The 26521-nt window shown below is 28.2% G+C and overlaps 2 protein-coding genes across 3 annotated transcripts in view; one reads left to right on the plus strand and one right to left on the minus strand.

The window, feature by feature from the left end:
- Window positions 1-26521, minus strand: part of LOC105830976 (probable G-protein coupled receptor B0563.6) — a 107956-nt gene that overhangs the window by 23652 nt on the left and 57783 nt on the right. The window lies entirely within an intron of this gene.
- Window positions 101-24608, plus strand: LOC105830973 (cytochrome P450 4C1). Its single transcript, XM_036283820.1, has 12 exons — window positions 101-332; window positions 4928-5034; window positions 9899-9989; window positions 11061-11243; window positions 13521-13584; window positions 14525-14651; window positions 14718-14775; window positions 15082-15176; window positions 16098-16166; window positions 16315-16492; window positions 23439-23618; window positions 24390-24608. Exons 1-12 carry the CDS (start codon window positions 179-181, stop codon window positions 24563-24565), a joined length of 1482 nt encoding a protein of 493 aa, XP_036139713.1. The 5' UTR covers window positions 101-178; the 3' UTR covers window positions 24566-24608.

Genomic DNA, 26521 nt, shown 5'->3' on the forward strand with positions numbered 1-26521 from the left:
ATACTTCTATGTTGGAGTTTCTAATTCCATGAAATTTCTCGACAAACTTAAGCGTTAGCATTAATTCTTTAACTGAGTGGGGAAACTATTATAAAATCATTGTCAACTACTGATACCCGCAATTCAGAAATAACTTTACTATCGAGCAGTACTACAATATTTTATTGTTGTCGAAACAATGCTGTTCATTGTTGTTGTATTGAGTATAATGTGTACAATAATTTATTTTATTTGGAATTATTATTTTATGTTTCCTTTTTGGACAATGAAATCGTTACCCGGTCCAATACGACTACCACTTATCGGTAGTTCATATATTTTTCTACAGAAAGGTAATGATAATCCTTATTAATACAAACTTATAAAATTAACATAAAAATTTTTTTTAATTGAACACATTTAGAATAAAATTAATTACTTAAATTTAAAGAAAATTAAATTGCAAATCAATATAGAGTTTCTAAACCATCCTTTTATTTCAGAAAAATTAAACATAACACTTAATTGATAAAATTAATACTGACAGAAACATGATCTGCTTAAAAAATTAAGATTTTATAATTTATTCATTAGTAACTTTTTTATATAAAATTTGTTAAAAACAAATAATTATAAAAAGAAGCTTAATTTCAATATTTCAACTAAATATTAATAAATTCAGTTTTTACACATTATTTTGATTTCAAGAGCACTATTCATAAAAATCAAAGAAAAATTAAAATTGTCAATATAAATTGACGAAACTAATACACACAACACAGACCACATGCGCGTGCGCACATTGAGTGAGTTTGGAAATTATTTACAAGAAATTAATCAACGAAAAGTTTATTATGGGTGGTCACTTTGAGCATATACAATAAAATTGTTTTTCATACAATTATTCGTTAATAAAATTATTGCTGCATATACCTTTTTATTATCTAACTTTGAAGAAATGTTGACTTTATTTTGTACTCACTGATAAAATAAATTATAATTATTGACGTTAATTATTAAACTTTATTGTAACTTCTTCATTATTTCGTTAATCATACTTGCCCTTCACTTATGTTAGTAAGATAGTATTACTTTATGAACTCAAAATTATTTTACTCGTTTGAATTGATAAATAATCAATGATTAACATTGGCATTCAAATTTAGTCGTTCATTTTTTCAAGTATTATATTATTATACACTCTGAAAAGTATCATTTAAAACTTTCCATATACTACAATAAAATGACAATGTACTTTAATTATTTTCATGATACAAAAGCTAACTACAATTCTAGCCATAAAAACCAAATATATATGAGTCACATCAAGAAATTAAACTAAAATATTCGTTATTTAATATTACATACACGACAATCCTGATAAGGGAAAAAGGAATTATGTTGCCATACCAAAACTTTTTATACATTATTGGCAATTGTATTGTCACAAATCGTAAACGTACACAAAACGTAATATTTATAAAATGAAAGTAGACATTTTCACGGACACCGGACTTCACCATTTGTGGAATTTATTCCAACGTGCAAAATTTCCAAAACGAATAGAGAACAATTAATTGTTCACGAATTATTCGCTTTTATTTATTTAAAATTCAAGTATATCAATAAAATTAATATGATATATTCTTTGGAAACTGTTAAATGCAAGTATAAAATATGTGGCCAAAAATATTAACCTTACATATTTAATCAATAAAGTTGGAAAATTGGGAGAAAAAATCAGAAGCGGTAGACTTTTAATGAATTATTCCCTTTTATTGATTTAAAACTCTAGATTATTATTGAAAATATTATGGCGCATCTTCTGAAAGCTGTAAAGTGGCCTGCTAGTATAAAGAGAGTAATAAAAAATATTAATTTTACATAGAGTTCTGATAAGTTTGCAAAATTACGAGAGGGCATAAGCTGTAGTGGATTTTCAACGAATTATCCGTCTTCATTGATTTAAAATTTAAGTATATCAATGAAAATACTATGAAATAATTCTCTGAAAGCTTTCAATCAACTTTTAATTTTTTTTTAACTTTGCAATTTATGTAGTACAGTTTAAAAGTCTATGTGTAAATTTTAGTTATAAGCTATCGTCGACCATCCTTAGTCCCTATCGCTGACCGTTACGAACAGAGTTGCGGATAGCAATGAATTTTGTTTGCGCTCTTTTCGCCTTGCGACGAGCGACGATCGTTTTGTTTCCCACTGCACTCGTGTTTCCGTTGTAGCCGTGCGTACATTGGCAATATTTCACTATTTTCCGACAATAATTATAAGAACTGTACGCATGGAATCGAAAAAATTTAGAGAGCTTTTCGTCTTCGATTTTCGTGGGCAACACGATAGTATAAATATTATGCGAAGGTTTATTAACACCCTGTATACATATAAACAAAGTTAAGATATGTATCTAAATCTTTTACAAATATTTTAAAACGTACATTTAAACGCCTATGTGAAGTTAGCACCGCATCTTCCAAAATTGGAAGTTTCATCAAGAGTACTATTTGCACTCCGAAAAGTACTAGAGATCATGATTACCAAAGTATTACCAAGAGTACCGCCGAAATACGTAGAGAAATGACAATCTGAAAATATGAGGTGCTAACTTCTCGTGGCACCACGACATAAAAGATATATTGTTTTAATGATCCTATCTTAAAATACTTAAAATGTACTAGAGTTTTTGATACATTTTACCAATAGTACTAACCGCCAAATATTTTTAAAAAATTATTGAAATTTGGGGATGACAGCGCAAAAAAAATGTTTTAATGGTCTTATTTAAAAGTACTCAAAGAGTACTAGAGTATTTGATACATTTTAATAATAGTACCAACTAATTAAAACTGAAATAAAATTTTTGAAGATTACAGCTGGAACTTCAACTTTCATAAAAATGGCCGTAACTCCTTTGCCTTAAGTTTTACAGCTTTGTGCCGTAATAACTCTCGAAAGTATTCGTTGGGGTGCCAAAAGTACTCTGGTTAAAACGGCGGAATTGCGAAAAAAATTTATCTTTTTTGAGGACTTAACATAATTAAAAGCGGCTCTTTTGCTTTTGATTTTATAGGTTTGTACCTTGACTTTTAAAGGGTCGACAAATTGCACGTCATATATTAGTCTATTTTTCCTAAAAACTTGTATTTATGTATATATATGGATTAAATTTCAAAAGTTATTCTTTTCGTGTATCACACAAAGCAACTATGAAGAGGACAGTAGAGTTATTTTTTAATTTGACTTCGTGGAAAGTTAAATGGTAATTCGTTTTCGTATTAAATTTATTTCATAAAATAATAATTCCGGCGTTTTAACTACAGTACTTTTGGTACCCCAACGAATACTTCCGTAAATTATTAAGGCACAAAATTGTGAAACTTAAGACAAAGAGTTACAACCACTTTTAGATAGAGTCAATTCCCCAGAGAGAGATGAATTTTTCTCACAATTCCGGGGTTTGAACTGGAGTACTTTTGGCATCCCAGCAAGTACTTTTAAAAGTTAAAGGGGGCATAGCAGTTTGTCGGGTTCAAAAAATCGATATTTTTTTTATTGCATTTTTCGACAGTTTAAACCTTCAAGAATGTTGTCCTAAAACTGTTTTTTTAAATTCCAATAAGTAAAAAAGTTACACAATATATTTTATCGAGCAGTGCACAGGCGTGCGCTTGCCCTTTTTGACATCCGGGCACAGCACGCGACACGGAAGGCTCGTATAATTCGCCGTCTCTCTAAAAATGAACAAATAGAGACAGATCTTAAACAGGAGGGTTCCCTGTAATGGCCCAGGAATTGACGATAATAAGTTTAATGAATTCAGTTTTACAATAGAGTAACATCGTTCGAAAATTTTAAACGCGTTTTTCTCAAAACCATGTTTTTAAAGTCGGTAACCATGATAACTTGAAAACGGATCAACCGATCTACCTTTTTTTTTTTAACTAAAAGCTTATGAAATTCGCTTGTCTTTGTCGTATCCGATTTTTAAAATTCAAATTTTTTCTATTTTTTTTTAACAAACAAAAATAAAATTTTTGGCCGAAAATTGGCATTCTAATTTTAAAGGTCCGCCATTTTGTTTAAAATTTGAATTTTAAAAATCGGATACGACAAGGACAAGGGAATTTACTCTTCTTTAAGATCCCGTTTGGTTTTTGTGTTTCGGATGAACGGGCAAGGAGATATTATGGTTACCGCAGAAGGTCATGCGTGGCGCGCACGAGTAACTACACGACGGTGAAAGGGACGAATTTTTTAACTAAACTAGTACAATAAAATTTGTACTAGAATTACAAAAGGTGTACTTTATTATGCAAAAAGTCTCATTTTTATAGTTAGTCTCTTGGCTGTGAAAAAAATTCATGAAAAATGTCTTTTTTTGGTAGCGCCAAACTGCTATGCCCCCTTAAGGCACAAAGCTGTGAAACTTAAAACAAAGGAGTTACGGTCACTTTTATAAAAAATGAGATGTCGGCTGTAATCTTCAAAGATTTTTTTTAGTATTTATCAGTTGGTACTATTATTAAAATGTATCAAGTACTTTACAACTCTTCAAACTTTTAGATTTCAAAAATTTTTTCAAAATATTTGGCGGTTGATACTATTGTTAAAATGTATCAGAAACTCTAGTACTTTTCAAGTACTTTAAGATAGGATCATTAAAACAATATATTTTTTATGTCACAATACTACGAGAAGTTAGCACCTCATATTTTCAAATTGCCATTTTTCTAAGTATTTCGGCGGTATTCTTGTTAATACCTATCAGGAACTCTAGTATACTCTTCGGTGTGCAAATAGTACTTTTGATGAAACTTCCAATTTTGGAAGATGCGGTGCTAATTTCACACAGGCCGTGATAACGTAATAAAAACTTTGAACAACATAATAGATTGTGAATAATTATATTTCTAACGCAATAAGAATTTTTTAGGTTATTTTGATGCTGTGGATTACTTTTTCAAAAAATGGTCATCTTCGTTCCAAATATGGGTTGGTTCAAATTTAATAATCATGATGTATGAACCAAATCAAGTCAAGGTATAAAGTAATATTATAGTAATATTTACATTCTGTACATATAAATCCATAATCATCAAAATGTATCTTACACAAAATGGATAATTCTAATTTCTTAAGTGTGCGTGACATTTATAGACGTACAAGATTATTTATTGTAACTTGTAGTAAATATTGTTAAAATTTATCAAAATTTGGATTTTAAATTTCCAATTAGATTAAAAAATGATTAATGCAAAATGGCGTGTTTACAAATTACAAAATGTTTGAGAATTTATAATTGATCCCATCAAAAAATCTTGAAAAGGTAAAAAAGATACGCCAAGTACATAAACGCGTGCTTTCCAAAATAAATTTGAGATCAATGCAGTTAGCCAAGTAATTTAAAAAAAGTTTAATAAACATCTATTTAAAAATTGTTTAAACAGGCTTGTTTAAATAGATTAAATGATTAAATGATGAAATCAACCAACAGGATTATAGTGAAGCAAAAACTTGGCGTGCCCGGCTCGTATTTTTTCTGAATTTCCAAGACTCTATGTTATTAATATTGATAAATGTATATATAAGAATGCAATTAATGTGTAACTCGGATATTGTTTTACTATTTGTCAGTTTTTGCTTCATTATATGTTATTATTGATATTCCCATTTTTCAAATAATTTTTGAATAAAACAATTTTTTAATGCGTTTATATACTTGACATATCTTTTTTAACGTTGTAAAGTTTTTTATAGATTATTGTTTTTTTATTATTTTATTCGTATAAATAATTTTCATATTGTATAACATTGATGGGTCATTGCGTTTTAATGAGCCGGCACGCCAAGTTTTTACCAAGTACATACTTTAAATGTGTTAATTTGATATGTATGAAATATACATCATTTATTTGCATTAACAAGTAACTTTACCGTAGGTATAGCTTGAATATTCAGAGGCTTGTAATTTTATTATTTTTATATTAATAATATAATTTTTTGACATTTATTATATATATATATATCACGTATATTATTTGTTTATGTTAATTATTATTATTTTATTTTTTAATTTTTAAAATTTTTTCGCGTACCAGTATTTATCACTTACATTACGTATATACATATATGTATATACATGCATATTATACATATATGATTGTAATTATATTATTGTGCTAATTTTATACATATATGTATTAACAAATATTTTTACTGTAGGTATAACTTGAATATTCAGAAGCTTGTAATTTTATTAATTTTTTATATTATTTTTCACATTTACATATATATCATGTATTTATTTATGTTATACATTTATTTTATATATATTAACTTATTATACTTTTCTCGCGTACCAATTAATATTCACCACTTACATAAAAAAATAGTTTTTATATATTTTAGTTTTATAAAATTGTATGTAGGCACATTGTGAAGCCCCTTGAAGAACAAACTGGCTTTACGTATGTGTGTACATGTGAATCTGTGGAAAATAATTCAAGTGAGCTTTTTTGCGCAAAAGATTACGAGATCTCAGAAATAAGTGTACCAATTTTAATCGGACTGGTCGCAATCGAACGCTCACATCAATATTATATAACAAAATTGCTATTAGATTTTTGATTATGATTTTAATTTCTGAGATATTTTAACTGAAAGTGAATTTGACAGCTAAATTCCAGACAAAGCTTAGTAGCGGCGTGACATTTGCGCACTGAAGTTTGCGTCATGCAGCACGATTCTTTATGTACATTGGCGTCGCGCCGCTACCGCGTCGCTTGATTATGATCTTTTTTGTTTTAATAACTAAAAACATAAAAATGTTAAATTGCAAATTAAGATTATTTTAAATTTGCTTTTAAAAGTAGTAAACTTATGTTTAGAAAATATCGGACTTATATTTAAAATAAATTAAATAAAATTTTAATAAAAAAATTTTTTGCACAATACAGATATAAATTTTTCCTAATATCTTAAGTATAATTTTTTTATTATTACTAGATAGCGTAAAAAAAATTAAAAGTAACATGTTATTAATGCATATCAGGAGCAATTCACAATTAGTCAAATAAAAATTTAATTTTTTAGAATATTACCAAAGTTTCAGAAATTGTTTACATGTATTGTTACATTAAAAAAATTAATTATTTAAAAAACAAGATACAAAAAACAAAAAAGGAAAACAAAACAAAAAAACAAAATTTTATTCTTTCAAATTATTTTCCTGCACTGTATGAAGATTCACCCTATACTTTTTTGCGCTTATTGTTTAGAATAAAGTTTAGATGCATCAGTATGGTCACTCACTGAGGGACTAAGTAGTGTGTGTATATGTATATGTATATGTATATGTATATGTATATGTATATGTATATGTATATGTATATGTATATGTATATGTATATGTATATGTATATGTATATGTATATATATGTATATGTGTGTGTGTGTATATATATATATATATATATATACATATATATATATATATATATATATAAAACTGAATGTGATTCTTACTTTTAGATCCAATCAATCACATAAAGCGTAACTTATAGTTACAGTTACAATATTGAATTAAGAAATAAAACTAATTACATATGCAGATACACAAAAAGTATCTAGATAAAGCAGCTAGATTTGTGTAGTTAAATACCTTACCTTACAACATTAATAACAAAGAATGTAAAATGATTGTAGTAGACTGTAATAGACTGTAATGCAAAAAAGACTTAATGGTTATTTCGCGATACGTTAAATGCAGAAGGATAGTTAAAGAAAAAATACAATAGCCAAATACAAGAAATCCGAACGTCTATTATATGCTGGCACAGTCACTTTAGCACAATCGAATAAAACTTACATACAAATTTAGTGTTCTTTAATTGCTAATTTGTTACTCTAGTACCAATTTTTTTACTCCAGCCGTTTGGGAAAAAATGATGACTGTGCTAACTTAAGATTAAAGTTAGCACAGTTACAAAAAAAATTTTTTTAATAAAAAAAAGGTAGATTTTTTTAGAACTAATTTTTTGCTAATTATTTACCCTAATGCCAATTTATTTGCTCCATTTTTAAACTCCAAAAACCACCCCTAAAGTATCCCCTCAGTAAAAAAATATTCTAAAAATTAAAACAATAAGATTTTTTAATTAATAACGCTTCTGGGATTTTGTTGCTCACCGTTTATAATAAATTTAATTTTGTTGCTCCAGTTTTAACCCTTAAAAACCATCCTTAGCCACTGTACATTAGCACAATACTTTAAAATTGTAAATTAATAAGATATACAGCGTTTCTTAGAATTTATTTCTTGCAAAATACACCGGTTAAAAATTTATTGCTAATTGTTTATTGCAAAATTCCGTGGCTAGGCTAGATTCAAATCAAGAGTAAAGTACTCTACAAAAATTTGTTATTCAGCGAATTTTTTTTTCAATGTGTTTCTAGATTTTGTTGCTCGTGAAATACACCAAATAAAAATTTATTGCTAATTGTCTATTGCAAAATTCCGTGGCTGTACTAAATTCGATTCAAGAATAAAGTACCCTTAAAAAGTTGTTACTCAACGGATTTCTTCTCCAAAGTGTTTCTAGATTTTATTGCTTGTGAAATACGTCGGTTAATAATTTGTTGTTAATTGTTTATTGCAAAATTCCGTGGCTGGGCTGAATTCAACTCAAGAGTAAAGTACTATAAAAAAATTTGTTACACAGCGGATTTTTTCTCTAATGTGTTTCTAGATTTTGTTGCTCGTGAAATACATCAAATAAAAATTTATTGCTAATTAGCAACAAATAGCAATAAATAGCAACAATAGCAAAAATAGCAACAATTAGCAACAAATTATTAACCGGCATATTTCACGAGTAATAAAATCTAGAAACACTTTGGAGAAGAAATCCGCTAAGTAACAAATTTTTTTAGGGTACTTTATTCTTGAGTCGAATCTAGCACAGCCACGGAATTTTGCAATAAACAATTAGCAATAAATTTTTATTTGGTGTATTTCGCAAGCAACAAAATCTAGAAACACATTGGAAAAGAAATCCGCTAAGTAATAAATTTTTTTGGAGTACTTTATTCTTGAGTCGAATATAGCCCAGCCACGGAATTTTGCAATAAACAATTAGCAATAAATTTTTAACCGGTGTATTTTGCGAGAAATAAATTCTAAGAAACGCTGTCAATTGATATATTTTATTAATTTACAATTTTAAAGTATTGTGCTAATGTACAATGGTTGGGAGTAGTTTTTAAGGGTTAAAACTGGAGCAACAAAATTAAATTTATTATAAACGGTGAGCAACAAAATTCCAGAAGCGTTATTAATTGAAAAATCTTATTGTTTTAATTTTTAGAATGTTTTTTTACTAGGGAGTAAATTTAAAGGTGGTTTTTGGAGTTTAAAAATGGAGAAAATAAATCGATATTAGAGTAAATAATTAGCAAAAAATTAGTTCTAAAAAATCTTCCGTTTTTTTAATAAAAAAATTTTTTTCTATGGCTGTGTTAACTTTAATCTTGAGTTAGCACAGCCACCATTTTCTCCCAAACGGTTGGAGCAAAAAGATCGGGACTTGAGTAACAAAAAAGCAATTAAAGAGCACTAAATTTCTGTAAGTTTTATTCGATTGTGCTAAAGTGGCTTTGCCAGCTTAATAGACGTGGAATCCGAAAATTTTGGCATAGCTCTATGCAAGCACTATGACAAAAATTTTCGGGCTCTCTATATAAATGCTTAGATTTTGTACACTTTTTATTTAGCTTATATACTTCACCTCCGACAATATCTATAATAAATCGTGCTATAAATATTTATAAACAAAGCTCAATCTCATTGGATTTTAAACTTTTATATTATAATAATATTAATAAATTAATATTGCATATTTTACAGACTGTTTTAAAAAGTCGCTTTTGTTTAAATAAACATAAGGGATATAAAATTTACAAACCAATATTTGGCACAGGATTAGTAACGATTTCTGGTAAGATATAATTAAGGAAATAAAACACTTATCTAATTGTGGAATTTTTTTAAAATTATTTAATTCACATAATAAACCATTATGACCATTGTATAATTACTTGGTAATATAGTACAATGTAATACACTACTAAAAAAATACGAAATTTCAACAATTCCAAAAATGATAAACATATAGAATAAAAATGTTTCGTTCCATGAACGTTAATGTTTATTATTGGGGAGAAATCATACTATAAAATTTTGCTTTAACGATGTGGTTAAATATTTTTTTACGACAATATATCAAATTAAATAAAAAGCGTAAAATATGCGGTTTTTTATGTAATTTTTGAACGCAATTTGTTGTTGGAAAAAAATAAATCTGTAAAAAAACAATAATAGCATTTAAAAGTGCAAACTTTTATCTTTCCGCTTTTTTGCGGAGCTCATCTGTTTACGAGTAATAAGCAATAAAAGTCAAAATAACTATTTTTTATCAAAATCATATTATAATAACTCAGTTTAAAAAATCGCACAGCAATCAGCAACCATTCAAAATAAAGAGAAAAGATGCAAATAACAAAATTTTTTAATGATTTTTTACGCCAAATGTAAGACAGCAAAGTCGTATTAAAAATTTTTATTTTAATGGATCAAGCTTCATTATTATGTCATGTACAGAAAAAAAGATAATTGAAATCGGTAAAAAGAGTTTGAAAGATTAAGAAATTTTAGGCTTTAAGATCTTTTTTGAATTTTGTTTCTACGATAATTTTTTGTTAAGTTTCAGCGGTTTGAAAATGACCTAAATTTTTAATATACAAAGAATATTCCTTATTTTTTAGTAGTAAAGAATGCAACATAAATTATATTATAGCTGCACTCTTTTATTTTTACTTATATATTTAACTGTATTTCTATCAATTCTTAATAATTTTTATAAAATATACCTATTAGTAGCTTAAAGACTGCACTACGAGTCTCTTGTGAAGAGTAGTCTATTTTATTAATACTTCTCTTATTGTATATTATATATATAATACTTTGTGTTATGTTTTCTTTGTTAATTTTTGTAATATATTTAATTTAGGAGACATGTGGACTAAAAATCGGAAAACGATAGCTCCAGCTTTCAATACAAGCATGTTGCATAATTATTTTGATACCTTTGTTCAAGAATCTTTAACGTTCATTGAAGAATTAAAAACAATTAGTGGAAAAAAAGTTATTTTTTTTGAACATATACAAAAATGTGCTTTAAGAATTTCAATTGGTAAGGCAACACAATTTCTTTCATTTCAATATAACGTTAGTATCGTAAATATAAACATAAAGACCAAAAATATATTATAATTATGATCAAAATAGTAAAAATTATAAAAATTGAAAAGTTCTAATATAAATATTAATAATATAATTTAAAAATTAGGATAAATATTTAAATATTTAAAAATGCTACTTCCTCAAACCTACATAAGTTTTCTCTATAGCAATCAATAAAATAATATATAAAATTATATATAAAATTAGTATAAAAAGATATGATAGTTTTTAAGAAAAGACATCTTTTTATTAGGCAGTTATTAAGACAAAAATATTTGTAAGATATACATGTAAAATAATGTAAATATAAATCTCATTTTGTGCTGTAAACATAATGAAGGTGGATTGAATCTCGCTTTACATGGAAACTCAGAAACTCGTGTGGGAATAATTATAAAACTCATTTCAGATATTGTTGCGCCCATACACATTGCACACATAACAATATTGCGCGCAGACACATTGCACACGTGACGATATTATTTCACTCATACACATTGCACACATGACATTATTTCGCACATGCACATTACACACATGACATTATTGCACACATAAGGTAAAGAAACAATATTAACATATTGCACACATGATATTAAAACGTTCATACACGTTGCATACATGATATTATTGCACACGTGCACATTGTACACATGATATTATTGCGTTCATATACTCTGAAAGCACGATTCCAATAACTTGGACGCCTTGATTTGACAATGATTCTTGATATTTTTTATGCTCAACAAAAAATTGTATACATCTTATTATAGAACTGACTGCTTTAGTTTTCAAGATATACAATATTAAAAATAAAAATAAAAGTAGATTAAAAATTAAAAAAATATATAAAATTATTTTGGATTCTTTGTGCTATCTGGATAATAGGTATATGAAATAAACGTTTAAAGTGTACAAAGTATATAAAAAATGTAATATAGATGTGTACTGAAAATATATAAAAGTATTTAAAGATAAATATCTTCCAATTTTATATTCTGTACGTCTTAGTATCCTATTTTATAAGTAACAATTTTTCGTTATTTTTAAAATAACGGTAACGCGTTACTTTTTACGACCGGTAACGAGTAACGGTAACGAGTTACTTTTTATTAAGAGTAACGGTAACGGTAACAAGATACTTTTAAAAAGTAACTTTCCCAACCCTACTATTTAATACAAACATATTCCCCCCTAAAAACTATCAAGTATTTCTTTTTTTGTATAGTAGAGAAAAAGCTATTATGGAGATGTAAAGTTATGGAATTTATAATAAATCGTATACTTTATGTTGAATTCTGGGAATCAGCCTTTAAATTAAATCTGCATTTTAATATTGTAGGTAACTAAAAGTTTTAAAGGTGTGCATATTTTATGTTATTTTAAGATATATATCAAGTATTAGTTTTTAATCAGTTAGTGTAACTTAAAGAACTTGAATATGGCTTTTAAATGACGTAATTGAATTTAATGTTTGGTCTAATGTGTATGTACATGCATTTGACATGTAAAATTATATTGTTTGCGTTCAGGGTTATGGACTACTTGCGAATCTAAGTCCTATAACTCCTCATACGTAATTGGATTATATTTTTACGATACTTGTTAGCCAATATTGTTTGTGATAATACTTTTAATGTTCGCAAAATTGCAAGTCAAAAATTGTTTACATTATTAATTTTTCTGATTGCTATAAAAAGACTTCTGTTTTTAAAGTGGCACTTTTAAATATTTACTAAGATTAATTATTAATTATAAATTAAATTTTATTACTTTTGAAAAAGTACTATAAAATTAAAATAATATATATTACATTTAAATTCGTGAAACAATTTTATAGAAGTAAAATCATATTCATAAATCTTATTTGCATATTGTTTTTACAAATTTGTTAGAAGCTAATAACATAAAATGGACAGTTTCTATATTTGATTATTGTCTAAGATATTTTGATGTAAAAATCGTTAAAACAAGCTATATCAAAACAATAATAATATATAATGTATAATAATTATTTAAAAATTATTTATGTCGAATAATAAGCATAACAATACAAGCAATAAAAATAGTAAAGTACTTTTATATTTTTAATTATTATTTTTATACATAATACATTACATCTTTATACGTGATCCATTACTTTTTTATTTTTAATTAGTATTTTTTATTTATACATGATACATTACATTAATCAAAAACTCAATTTTTTATATATTGTTGTGTAAAGACACTATGTGTGGCATTAAACTGGACACAAATACAATCAACGAAAGTTTGAAATTTGTTAACAGGTATATAATTTCTTCTAAAATCGTTGTAAATAATTCTTGTAAAAGTAAATATATAATTAACATAAATGTAAATATATAAGAATATATACAGGGTGTCCCATATGTGGCTTGAAAGTTTTTCAGCGGCAGAAGGGAAGGAGAAGAAGCTTGCCGCCGGCAGCCAATGCTTGACACAGTGAGCCGTGTTATTACTCGAGCGACTCGAGTCCTTCCCTCGGCGCGCAGGACGTGCTCTCATTCACGTAATTTGAAAAATTAATATCTTGGCTATCATTGGAAATAACCAACAACTATGGTGGATTTTTATGTCCATCTTGATCCTGTCTATCTTCCCATGAAGACGTTCATACCACATATAAAACGCCTTGTATATCTAAATAAAATGTTTAAATTTGTTAATTTTACATATTTTATATGGGACATTCCACGTCAAGAGAAACAAGTCTACGCAAAATTTATTAAGTCGAAATACTCAAAATTGAAAGTTCAAAATATTTACTTTTGTATGTCTTAAAGAAAAAAACATAGCTTTTTAAATAATTCAAAATGACCGTTCCCATATGACTAGATCGAGTAGATAAAAAACTTACCGAAAGCATTAAATTCATTGATCCATGGTCCAAAATTTACTAAATTTTTATAAAAATTAGTATCTTGGAATTTTCTTCCCGGGTCTTCATGAATAATAGTCAGATTTTTGAAATTCAAAATAACGAATCCAATATGGCTACATTGTCCGTAAAACTCTTCGTATTTTACGTTGAAACAGTCTTAATCTTGTAATTTGCATAGATACTTGTTCCATTTTACGTGGAATGTTTTGTGTATGTGTGTGTGTGTGTGTGTGTGTGTGTGTGTGTGTGTGTGTGTGTGTGTGTGTGTGTGTGTGTGTGTGTACACGTGACATATTAAAAAAAATATTTTTGAAAATATCTTTCAGTGGAAATAACATAGTACGATATAAATTACACAACTTAATCATGTCTTCTGATTTTCTATTTAATTTCACTTCTATTGCACAAGTACAGCGAAATGTTGTAGCCTTTGCGGAATCGTTTTCTGATAAGGTACATTCATGTTTGTTAATATTTTACACATTATTATTTTTCTACACATTCTCTATTATTAAATAGGTTATACAGCAATGGACAAGTAAAATGAATACAACAACCGCTAACAGTGACACAGCTCGTAAGTTTTTAAAGTTTATTATGTCATTTCTTTGTATTATAATATTACATTATATTTAAAATTAGTTCCAAAATAAATTGTTTTTAAAACTTGTAATTATTTAAAAAAAATACTAAAACGCTTTTTATTTTCTGCTTTATTTATTATCTATTTGTTTTTATATATTTATTACTTACTTCTTATTATTAAAAAAGTAATTTTTTTCTTTCAAAGTTTTTAATTTGTCATAAATATTTAATAAAACATATGGAGCTAATCAAATAATAAATTAAATTATCTTTTTCTCTGTAAATATTAATAATATAGATAACAGGTTTCTTGATATTTTAATGAGTTCGTCTCATAACAAACAATTCACGCAAAAGGACATTCACTTCAATATAATTACAATGATGCTAGCGGTACGTATGCAAAACCCCTGGTACAAAAAGATTATAAAATATATTTTTGTTACATGTGAGTTGAAATTGGTCCTTTTCTTATCATTTTTTTTGATAAAGTCATTGATTTTAGCACTTTAACATTATTGTACATTTCTTGTTTTTTAATAAATGGCGTGAATCGTGGCGAAAAATATTCCAGAATTTTTTCAGCACGTCTGATTATTTTAGCACTCGTATGCACACCATCTTGTTACAATTCGTCGCTTTTAAAAAACTAACCTTGGCTGTCAATTTGCGAGAATCCAAGACATTTAAGGGTCCACATATTGACGCACAAGTATAATACAAAGTACAATATGCAATATAGGCGTAACAGCCTTTTGCATTCATGCATGTAAACGCACTCGTGTACAAAACGCCCACTTTACGCCCTTATTATATAAAGCACTATTACATTACATATGCGTGGAAATTTGTCCATTTCGCGTCCCTTTTTGTACGGAAAATTGCCATGTCCAAAGAAACAATTTTCTTATACATACACAATAATTTATTATTTCATAATTTTTGTCCTGTCAATAGTTGGTGCAAACATGGCAGCAATACATTCTCGTATTACTTTTCCGTGCGTTTAACTCGTTCTACATACGCTTCCTCTCGTAATTACACTTACAGGCTTGCCATCTTGCGCATACGTAACATGTACAAACTCTTACAATATTGCAAAACGCTTTGTTACTTGCATAAATCTAACCTTAGCTATAAATTTGTTTTATTTAAAAAAAGAGATGCAATGACGTTTCACTTGTAATAAAAAAAGAAAAAGGCATGCATGCAGGTAAAAGTAGTCGCCTTTGGTTTGTGTGTTTATTTCCCGCACTTGTAGATAATAGCCGACTTCTCACACTTATTATACAATATAATATTTTTTAATTGCAGTCCCATGCTTCCACGGCCGCTACAATAAATTTTGTGATTTTTATGTTAGCAATTTTCCCAGAAATACAAGTATGTATTATTTTAAAATAAACTTATAACATAGTTAAATTAAACTAGTAGCCAAATATTAATTAATAAAAAATCTATAATATACATTGATGTCATTGATATATTTATTTTATTTTGTAATATCTATTATTATTTTATTTTATAATAGGAGAAAGTATATAAAGAATTGTTAGAAATTTATGGCACAAAAACTCCAAAGGATACACCAATTAAATATGAAGATTTAGAACATATGCATTATTTGACTTGCGTTATTAAGGAAACTCTAAGACTTTTTCCCACTTTTCCTATAATTGGACGATATCTAGAGGCAGACTTAAAAATAGGTTTGTTGACTTTTTTATAATTAAATTATTACTCTAAGCAAATAATTATTTAATTATTTTACGATTTAAGTAGAGACGCATAAATGATCGAAGCAAATCTTAATGGGTTATATGCAGTTAGTAATCTTAAAAATATTGATTTTCTAAAAAGTATTTTTGCTTAAAATAGAACAACTTAAAATTGTTGTCTCCACATTTCAAATCCATTCAAAGAAATACATTCGCAGAGATACAGGTTTAAGAGTCTCTGCCAATTTTCCCTTTCGCACGCGTGTACGCAGCAAGAGGCTGTAGCAAACGCTAAAAAATCCATGGAACCTATTTATTTTGATTTTTATATATATAAAGATGCTCTATTAGAGAAACGTGAAATTGTAGTAAATATTTTATTACAAAAACTTGGCGCCGCTAAACCGATTGATTTCCTTAATACAAAATTAATTTCTTACAGTCTAAGTTACATATTAAAATAATAATTACTTAATAACAAATAATAATTACTAAAATTACAATTTTTTTACAATCAAAATTGTAATGGCATTATACACATATAACATTATACACGCACACATGAAAGAAAGAGAAAGAGACATTCTAACGTACTCACGCATAAGAGACTAAAATATTAAAAATCGCTTCTTTATAAACGAAGTTATGTACTAAACACACACACACACACACACACACACACACACACATATATATATTCAGATGCACACACAAAAGAAAAAGAAAGAGAGCTGGCAAATTATTCGGTTTAGCAGCGCCAAGTTTTTGTACTAAAATACTTATTTGTAATATTTGTACAAATAATTATTTGTAAAAATAAATGTTCTAGTTATATAAACATCCATTTTCATAGGTGGCCTATTTTTTTATATTATTACTTTTGTAGAAAAAACAAATTTTTTGTTCTTTTTTAGAAAAAGATTATTTTATTAAAATTTCACATATTTGTAGTGCCAAATTAAAATTATTTTGTACAAGAATAGATTTTTGAAGACGTTTCTTGCGCGCGTATACTTGGCACTTTTTTATACCTTTTTTTTTTAAACGTAATTTTGTTGTGATTTTACTTATTTTGTAGATAAGTATCTTATTCTTTTTATAATATATGTGAAGATTTATAAAACAATTTTGAAGTCTATATCATATCAAATTAAAGGCCGAAATTGAGACTGAATTAAAATGACAAAACAAAGTTATATTGGTTTTGTTTTCTTTTCTGATTATATTTTAATTCATTTTTACAATATGCCTATTACATCGTGGAGGAAAAAAAAAGCTGTACCTAATTTGAAGATTAATATAACACTATGCGTTGTACAATTAAATAAGTATATATATTACACAAAATTTTCATATTTTATGGAAATAAGTTAATATTTTGTGTTATGGTTTATTTTTAGTTGTTATATTGAAAAAAAGAGAAGAAAAAAAACTTTATTTGAACTTGAGTAGAAGGATAGAAAAAGAAAAATGAGTAGACGAGTAAGGAGAGAGAGAGGGGGGGAGGGAGGGAGGGAGGAAGGGAGGGAGGGAGGGAGGGAGGGAGGGAGGGGAGGGAGGGAGGGAGGGAGGGAGGAGAGAGAGAGAGAGAGAGAGAGAGAGAGAGAGAGAGAGAGATGAGAGAGAGAGACGAGAGAGAGAGAGAGAGAGGAGAGAGAGAGAGAGAGAGAGAGCGAGAAAGTTAGAAGTATTTAAGAAATAATAAAAAGAAAAAGTTGGAAAAGTAACATAAAGTACGTTATTTATACATGTAAATAAATTATAATTATTGTTCTAAAAAAATATTATTGTTAAAATGAGAGAGAGAGAGAGAGAGAGAGAGAGAGAGAGAGAGAGAGAGAGAGAAAGATGGAGAGAGAGAATAGCATTGTGTAATAATGTCTATACATATACGTATGCGCATATATATGTATGAACATTTATGTACATATATATGCATGTGTGTGTATTTTATATCTTTCTCTTTTTCTTTACATAAGTAATTCTCTTCTCTGAATATTGTATAATAATATAAATAATTTCAAAACTCGGAATTAACAGTGTAGCCGACAAAATGTATCCACTTGACCGAATATAACGTAGTTTTACAAAAAAAATGATAAGATGGAGCGAATGGTTTTTATTCTTGTACAATGTATTGAAATAGGTAAAAAGCATGAAATCTTGCCTGAAACAATTACAACAAAGTATACAGACTATAATGTCATCCAGCTGACCTGCCAATGACGTGATCACAGGCTGCAATATTGGAAATATGTTTATATAGATGCCCAAAAATAATTTGTAAGAATTGTCTTAACTATTTAGTAACTGTCACGCATTCTATGCAAGCCGAATATATGGATAAGTCACAAAAATATAAGGCTCTTACAAGGGAACCTCGCAAACTCGAAAATTTTGATTTTAATGAAACTTGGCATAAATGTAGAGGGGGTAAATACATGAATTTAGGAATTTTTTGTAGCTGCCCAAAAACGGTTTAAAAGGGTGAAACTACCCTTCAAAGATTGAGACATTTTTCGTTTTCTCGATATATCTCGTAAACTCATATTATATTCTCATATTATATTCAATATCATAAATAAATCTTAATAAAAAATTTCTTTAAAATATTTTTTAACGGTCTCCGTCGCGGTGCTATCGCATTCTCTCAAGCTTTTTTTAGTGCATAGTGTAGAGCAGATTTTTGCTTTTTCCGATACATCTCGAAAAGTGTTGAGGATATCAAAAAATGTTTTACACAAAAGTTTTATAGTAACAATATCTCTATCTAACTATATTAATAAAATTTTGAAAAAAAATTTTTGTTTTAAATTAAAAAAAATTGTAAAAAAAAATTTTTTTGTTAATTTAATTACTGTAGTTAGATAGAAGTACTTTTATTGTAAAACTTTTGTCTAAAACGTTTTTTAATATTGTTGCGCCGAAACGTCGAAAGACACTCCCGCACTCACACACACACTCGCGTCGAGAAAATCAAAACGTCTATGGAACTCAAAAAGCTTTATTGCAACAGAGAAAGCGCGTGACACGTCCTCCTCGGCAGGAGTCCGACGTTAAACTGTCTACAATATTTGTTTACAAAATATTTCCCGGCAACCAGCCGTTTAATTCATTTATTTAAATAACAAATTCTTCCGGCAACCGGCCGATCGAAAATATCGATCGGTCCGTCAGCTGACTGGCGCTTCAGGGATGTATCGGGCGACACGCGGCACTCAACAATATTTTGTTTAGTTTACGAGATATATCAAGAAAATGAAAAATGTCTCAATCTTTGAAGGGTGGTTTCACCCTTTTAAACCGTTTTTGGGCAGCTACGAAAAATTTCTAAATTCATGTATTTACCCCCTCTACATTTATGCCAAGTTTCATTAAAATCAGAATTTTCGAGTTGGCGAGGTTTCCTTGTTAGTCAAAATGAAAAACTGAAACGTAATTTTAGACTTAAAGCTTTCACGGCCATTGATGTTGCTTCCAATAGAAAGGGTTTCCGTACATGCCGCGTCTTGGTACAGCGTTGTGCCAACGTTTCGCAAACATTGCAGTTTGCATCATTAGGGCTAGGAACTCCGATATTGAGCTCTCTGTGATTGTACCTGTCTTTATATACCCTTTGTCCTGGTGGTAGGGTTGAAGATGAAGAGAGAGGATGGAGTTATTCGTTCAATAGTAGCACAGTTCATTGGCCTACCATTGGTCAACTGTTGGCTAATCTTAAATATTGGCAATATTGGCTTACTATTTGCAACAATTAATATGTGCTGTTCGGAAATGTTTTTAATTGATCAATTAAAAAATTACTTTTTTAAAAAATAATTTTTTATCAATTAAAATATTACTTTTTTTAGAGTAATTATTTAAATATTTTGTTGTTTCCAAAACAATTTATTATAATTAATACAATTCTCTCCATACATTCACAAAGATCACATTCAGAAAATTTTTTTTGTAGTTAAATTATAATTGTACTTTTATAATTATGTTTATTGTTTTCTTTACAGTTATTGATAATAAATCTATTTTGTCCATGTTTCACTTAATGCTCTAGAAACATATATTTATGTATCGGGAAATAAAAGCGTGGCTCTTATAGAAATTGTGAATGTGGTCTATGGCCTTTAGTAACTTAGACTGTTACCTGCAAAGTTGGCAAACTTAAAAAATTTTCGTAAGAGCCACGCTTTTATATATTTCCCATTACAAGCCGGCATACGATTATATGTTCCAAAAGCATTACTTAAGACATGGGCAAAATAAGTTTATTATCAATAAAAAAACAATGAATACAATTATAAATGTACAATTACGATTTAACTACAAATTTAAATGTAAATTGACAATAAATACAATTAAATATAATGCTATATTAAATTAATGCAAAAGTAATAAAAATAAAATATGGCGTTTCATATTTGAGAAGTCAATTCGTAGTCATTTTGTAGTCTTTCTTATGTATGTCTCAATTTACAAAAAAATAAGTTAGACAATTAAAAATATAAATAAAAATTTTGAATGTAATCTTTGTGAACATATGAAGAGAATTTTATTAATTAGAATAAATTGTTTCGGGAACAATAAAGTATTAAAATACTTACTTTTTAGTTTTTGATTTGACTAAGAGCCTTATTGGTATATTTTTGTGCCTTATCCATATATCTGACTAGCATAAAATTCATAGTAATAGACCATAAAGATGATCCTTGGCATCCATATAAACATATCTCCGATATTACAGCCTATGACTACGTCATCGACAAGCCAGCTGGGTGACACTATAGTCTGTATATTGTTGTAATAGTTCGAGACAAGATATCACATTTTTTACCTATTTCAGACCTAAAAGAGATGATTGTACGTATCATTAAAAGCCACATAGTTGCAATACGATATTTTTTTGAAATAAAAATATTACACTTGTAACTATTCTCTTACTTGGCCTGCCATAAAATAGTGACATACTTTAAAAACTAAGAAGTACATCTTCAGATAATTTGTTTGATACGAATTGCACTGCCAATTCTCTATGATGGTTCGTTGAATTTAAAAAGAGATAAACCTCGGTGGACTTCTTATCAATAGCAGCATACACCGGCTTAGAAGAAAAAGAATTTTGGTGTAACAGCCAACAATTTTTCATAAATTCAAATAGTAAATAATCAAATGATAATATTAATATGCTAAACTCATCAAATAGCTTGGTCTTTCTTAAATCTTTTGCAAAGGTTTCCTTTGCAAACAAGTTAAAGCTTGTAGTACAGATACTTTCTGACACAATAAGTAAATCGTTCATTTTATCCTATCTTTTTTTTTTTAAACTACGTTATATGATACCTTCAAGAGGTCCACATATTCTGTCGGGCACATTGTAAACTCCGAGCTTTGTGGTTAATTATATGTGTCTTTCCTTACTCGTCCACTTTTTTTTCTTGTTCTATTCTTCTACTTTATGTTCAAGTAAAGTGTTTCTTCCTAAATTTCTTTTAAAACAAATAAAAATAAAACATAACACAAAGTATTACGTTTATCTCAGAATACTTATACCATACAACATATAAAATTTTGTGTAACTTATTTAATTATACGACGCAATTGTGTAACTTATCTAATTATATAATACAATTATAGTATTATACTAATCTTTAAATTAGGCACAATTGTATCCCTTTCCACGATGTAATCCATAATGTCATATGCAAATAATGCATAAAACTAAAAACTAACTCGCCATTAACCGCATGTCAACACGTCACTAATCTCGAACTATCACATCATAGACATGAAATTCGCCGCGGATTAACCATTACCTCGACACGCGGACGGCGCGGACGCGACCGCTAATCATGACACGAACTTCTCGTGTCCGTGTCAACTGATAAATAAATAAAATCGTAAGCCATCTATCGCGAGGAAAGCAAATCTCCACCATCTGTCCCGGGCGACGACGACAATAATAATAAAAATGACTACGACATTTCTTAAAAATATTTTATATTTTACTCTTGATGCGAAACTTTAAATCGCGATATCTTTGCTCGTAAGTCACGTAATAGAAAAATAAAAACACTTTTGTTTTATTAATCGAATGCAAGCTATCCATTAAGTCTATTTAGAAATTAATCGATTCAGTCGTTATTGAGAATCTGATAACGGAATCTCGTAAACGGCATCTCGCGTAATAGATGCACGGCGGTGCGTCGCGCGCGTACACTTGGCGTGAGGCACTACCATGCCTTTTGATACACAGTAAAAAGCATTTTGTATTTAAAATTGGTCCTTGTTAAAATTTAATACATTTGCTTGTTACACTTTAACATATTGTTATTGTATTAATTCAAGTAAAGTATTAAATTATTAAAATACCTAAAAAAAAATAAAGATAACACAATGTGAATGTATTTTTAATTTTATACAATAAATATGTTCTTTATTATCAGTGACAGAATTTATCTGAATACGACTCTGTATCGCGAACACGATATTTCAACTGACGTGGATGCAACAATTATTTTTCTTTTTGTTAATTTCTTTAATTCTATCATTACAAAATATAGGTGCGTAAATAAACGATTTATTCGTTGAAAATATCAGTGACACAAAATCTATTAAACTATGCTTAGAATTGTACTTATTGCGATACATTTTTAAACACTTTAAAATTAATTACAACCTTGATCACATCACTAATAATTTCTTTTACATGAATTATTTATATTAATTAAGTAATTCCAAATGCAAAGATTCTAATTATACTAAAGTTAAAATGCTTGATTGTATTTTATGTTCAAAAAATAAAAATATATATTAAAAGTTCAAAAAAAATTTTACTTATTAGTCTATTAGTAAAAATCAACTTGTATTATTTATTGCTTCTATTATGTTTTTATTACTAAATATTTAAATATATTTAAACATTATATTTTTAAATATGTTTTAGGAAATAATGTTGTTCCAAAAGGTACCAATATTGGTATATCAATTTTCCAAATGCATCGAGACGAAACATATTGGCCGAATCCATTAAAATTTGATCCAGAGAGATTTCTTCCGCAAAACTTACAAAATTCTCAATTATTTTGTTACATGCCTTTTAGTAGCGGGCCAAGAAATTGCATAGGTATGTATAAATAAATTATAACTCAGCTAACAGACGTCAAAGGTTATATTTCGAAATTTACTGTCAATGCTAAAAATCTATGTTATACATACATGAATTATGGATTTTCGGTACTGTCAGTGAATTTTGCAAAATGACATCAGAATTTGATTAAAGAATAACCAAAATAATTAATGTGAACTCGGAAAAAAATGTTTTATATAAAAACATATATAAATATATATAACATATGTCTATATATGTTTATACTAGTTTCCTTTCTTTTGTAAAATTTCTGTTTGATATGAAAAAGTAATAATTATTCTGAAAAGACAGAAACTAATTTAAAAAATAATTTTTGCATTGCTTCTTTTAAAAAAGTTTTTTAAAAAGTGTGAAAAATTGTCCAATCTTATATATTCCAAAATATATATGATTATATATGGACAATTTTTTACACTTAGTTTTTTTAAAAGAAACGATACAAAAATTATTTTTTAAATTAATTTCTGTCTTTTCAGTATGACTATTATTTTTTTATATTAAACAGAAATTTTACAAAAGAAAGGAAACAGTTATAATCATATATGGACATATTTTTTATATATTTTTATATATGTTTTTATATGAAACATTTTTTTGGGAAGACATTAAAATGACGAAAAAATAACAAGAAAATGATGGACTAATGTCACAAATTGATGACAATTTAACATTTCAAGATGTTAAAAATACTTGTTATCTAGTCCCTAGTGAAATTAATTCATAATTCATCAATTGATAAACTTACAGCTGAAAAATACGCAATGATAAAAATGAAGGTTATTCTGGCAACGTTAATAAGAACGTTTGTTTTTAAAGTAAGTGAAACCGACAAAATTGAGATCGACAAAATTAAATTAGACATGAATGTAGAATTAATCACCGTAGAGCCATTAAAAATTATAGTCGAGAAACGAAATCTATAACGTACAAAAGTGTTGAACAAAGAAGAACATATAATATCCGAAATGTAAACTACTTTTATTATATAAATAAGATAATATTATATAAATAAGGTTATATAAATAAGTTAATCTTAAGATTTAATATTATTGTAACATTGCAAAATAAAGATAGATAAAATAAAATATTATTATTTTATTTTATCTACTTTATTTTGCAATGTTACAATAATATTTTAACATGATAAAAAATTCTTTAATATGTATGACAGTAAAATAAATAATGTTTTAATAATTTAGAGCTCTAGAAAACTACCGTGCAAAATTTTTTGTACTGTTCGTGAATGTCGCGATAAAATATAATGTAAGTACACATTAACAAAAATCCAAATCTTCGTTTTTCTTTCTTCTTGAAGTCGTCGCGTAACAAAGTTTCTTTGCCTTTTAAAAAAATATCGTCGATTGATTTGACGGTGTCGTCAGTTTTTAAAGATTAAACTCGATTTATAATATAATTTACAATATATACATAATATATTACTTATAGAACATCGACGGATGTTCTCTACATACTATTACATTTAACTCTTATATATGTATACATATTTATAATTTGTCAAATATATTCTCTAAATTAACATTCTAAACATAATTGTAATAATTTAATTTTTTTTCGTTACATGTGTTTCGAAAGTGACCCTTTTTGTGGCTTCCTATGGCCGCAAAGTCGCCGATTGTGCGGGAACGTCTTAGATGTGCACAGTGTAAAATAGACACCACCAATGAGATTGCTGAGTTAGTTAGGGTTAGGATAAATTTATAAAATTTGATTGGTGATGTCCGTTTTACGTGGTGCGCATTTGGAACTCACTCGATTGTGCACGGACAGTTCTTTCACACAAGTAACTTATTCTCCCACCGATCAACCGTGCTGGAATAGTTGTATAAGAATAATATTTCAGCATATTTAATTATTATTTTACACCTTTGCCTTCATTTCCACATTCGCATCATACCACAGACACGTCATCTCGCAATAAGCGTATGGTAACTCTTTCAGACATAATCAACATTTATCGATTCCTTATTGCTTTCGCACTCTAACATTGGTTAACTTATAAATTATTCATACTCTAAAAGAACATTTCGACGCACAGATAACAAAAAATATCATGTGCAATACGTGTGGATCAACTGTTCCTTACTCGGTGGGTGAACATACTCGCAGGGAATAGCCAACGTTCCCCAAATTATTACACAATATACTATTTTTGGAAAATTTTGTAAATTACAACATTATTACGTCCGGCGGGGTCAGGATCGCGAAAGCTATTATTTTTCCGTATTTTTATAATAATTTAAGCTCTTCTCTGCCGAGCGGAAACAGAGAGAGTTGGATATGCAGCACGGTTAGCACATTATGTGAAGTTGAGTTTAATCGTATTTTTATTAATTGATCTTCCCGTCCCGCAACGGGGAATGCCATATCTTTTAGTTCTCTCTATTTAAGAAGTGCGCGGAATAAGAAATTGCGATTTGATTTGTCGGGCGGCGCGTTTGGTCAATGCTTCGCGCGACAATTATTACTATTTGGAGGACGCTGGATTGCTCTAAGGCGTGGATCGGTCTAGGATGGGAGACGAATACCTCGCACCATAGACTTGGGTGGAGGCGCCTGGTTTGCAGCGGCTGGTTTGAGCAATGTCAAAATGTCCGCTTTGGTCCGCAAGAACGTTTCTAAAATATTACGGGAATATGACTATTCCAGGTAATAAAAGTCGCCGTTATTTTGATGTTTTAGAAAACATTTTGGATACATGTTCTATATATGCAGCACTTCCATTGTGAAAATATTAAAATAACATAATTATAATGTAAAAAAGAGGTAAATTTACGTTGTTTCTCAACAAGCATCGTTTGTCACATCTGGCATTACCTAACTTCTGCGGTCACCCATCCAATTCTGAACCGCCGTCGACA

Source organism: Monomorium pharaonis, chromosome 1, assembly GCF_013373865.1.
Source record: "Monomorium pharaonis isolate MP-MQ-018 chromosome 1, ASM1337386v2, whole genome shotgun sequence".
Classification (NCBI taxonomy): domain Eukaryota; kingdom Metazoa; phylum Arthropoda; class Insecta; order Hymenoptera; family Formicidae; genus Monomorium; species Monomorium pharaonis.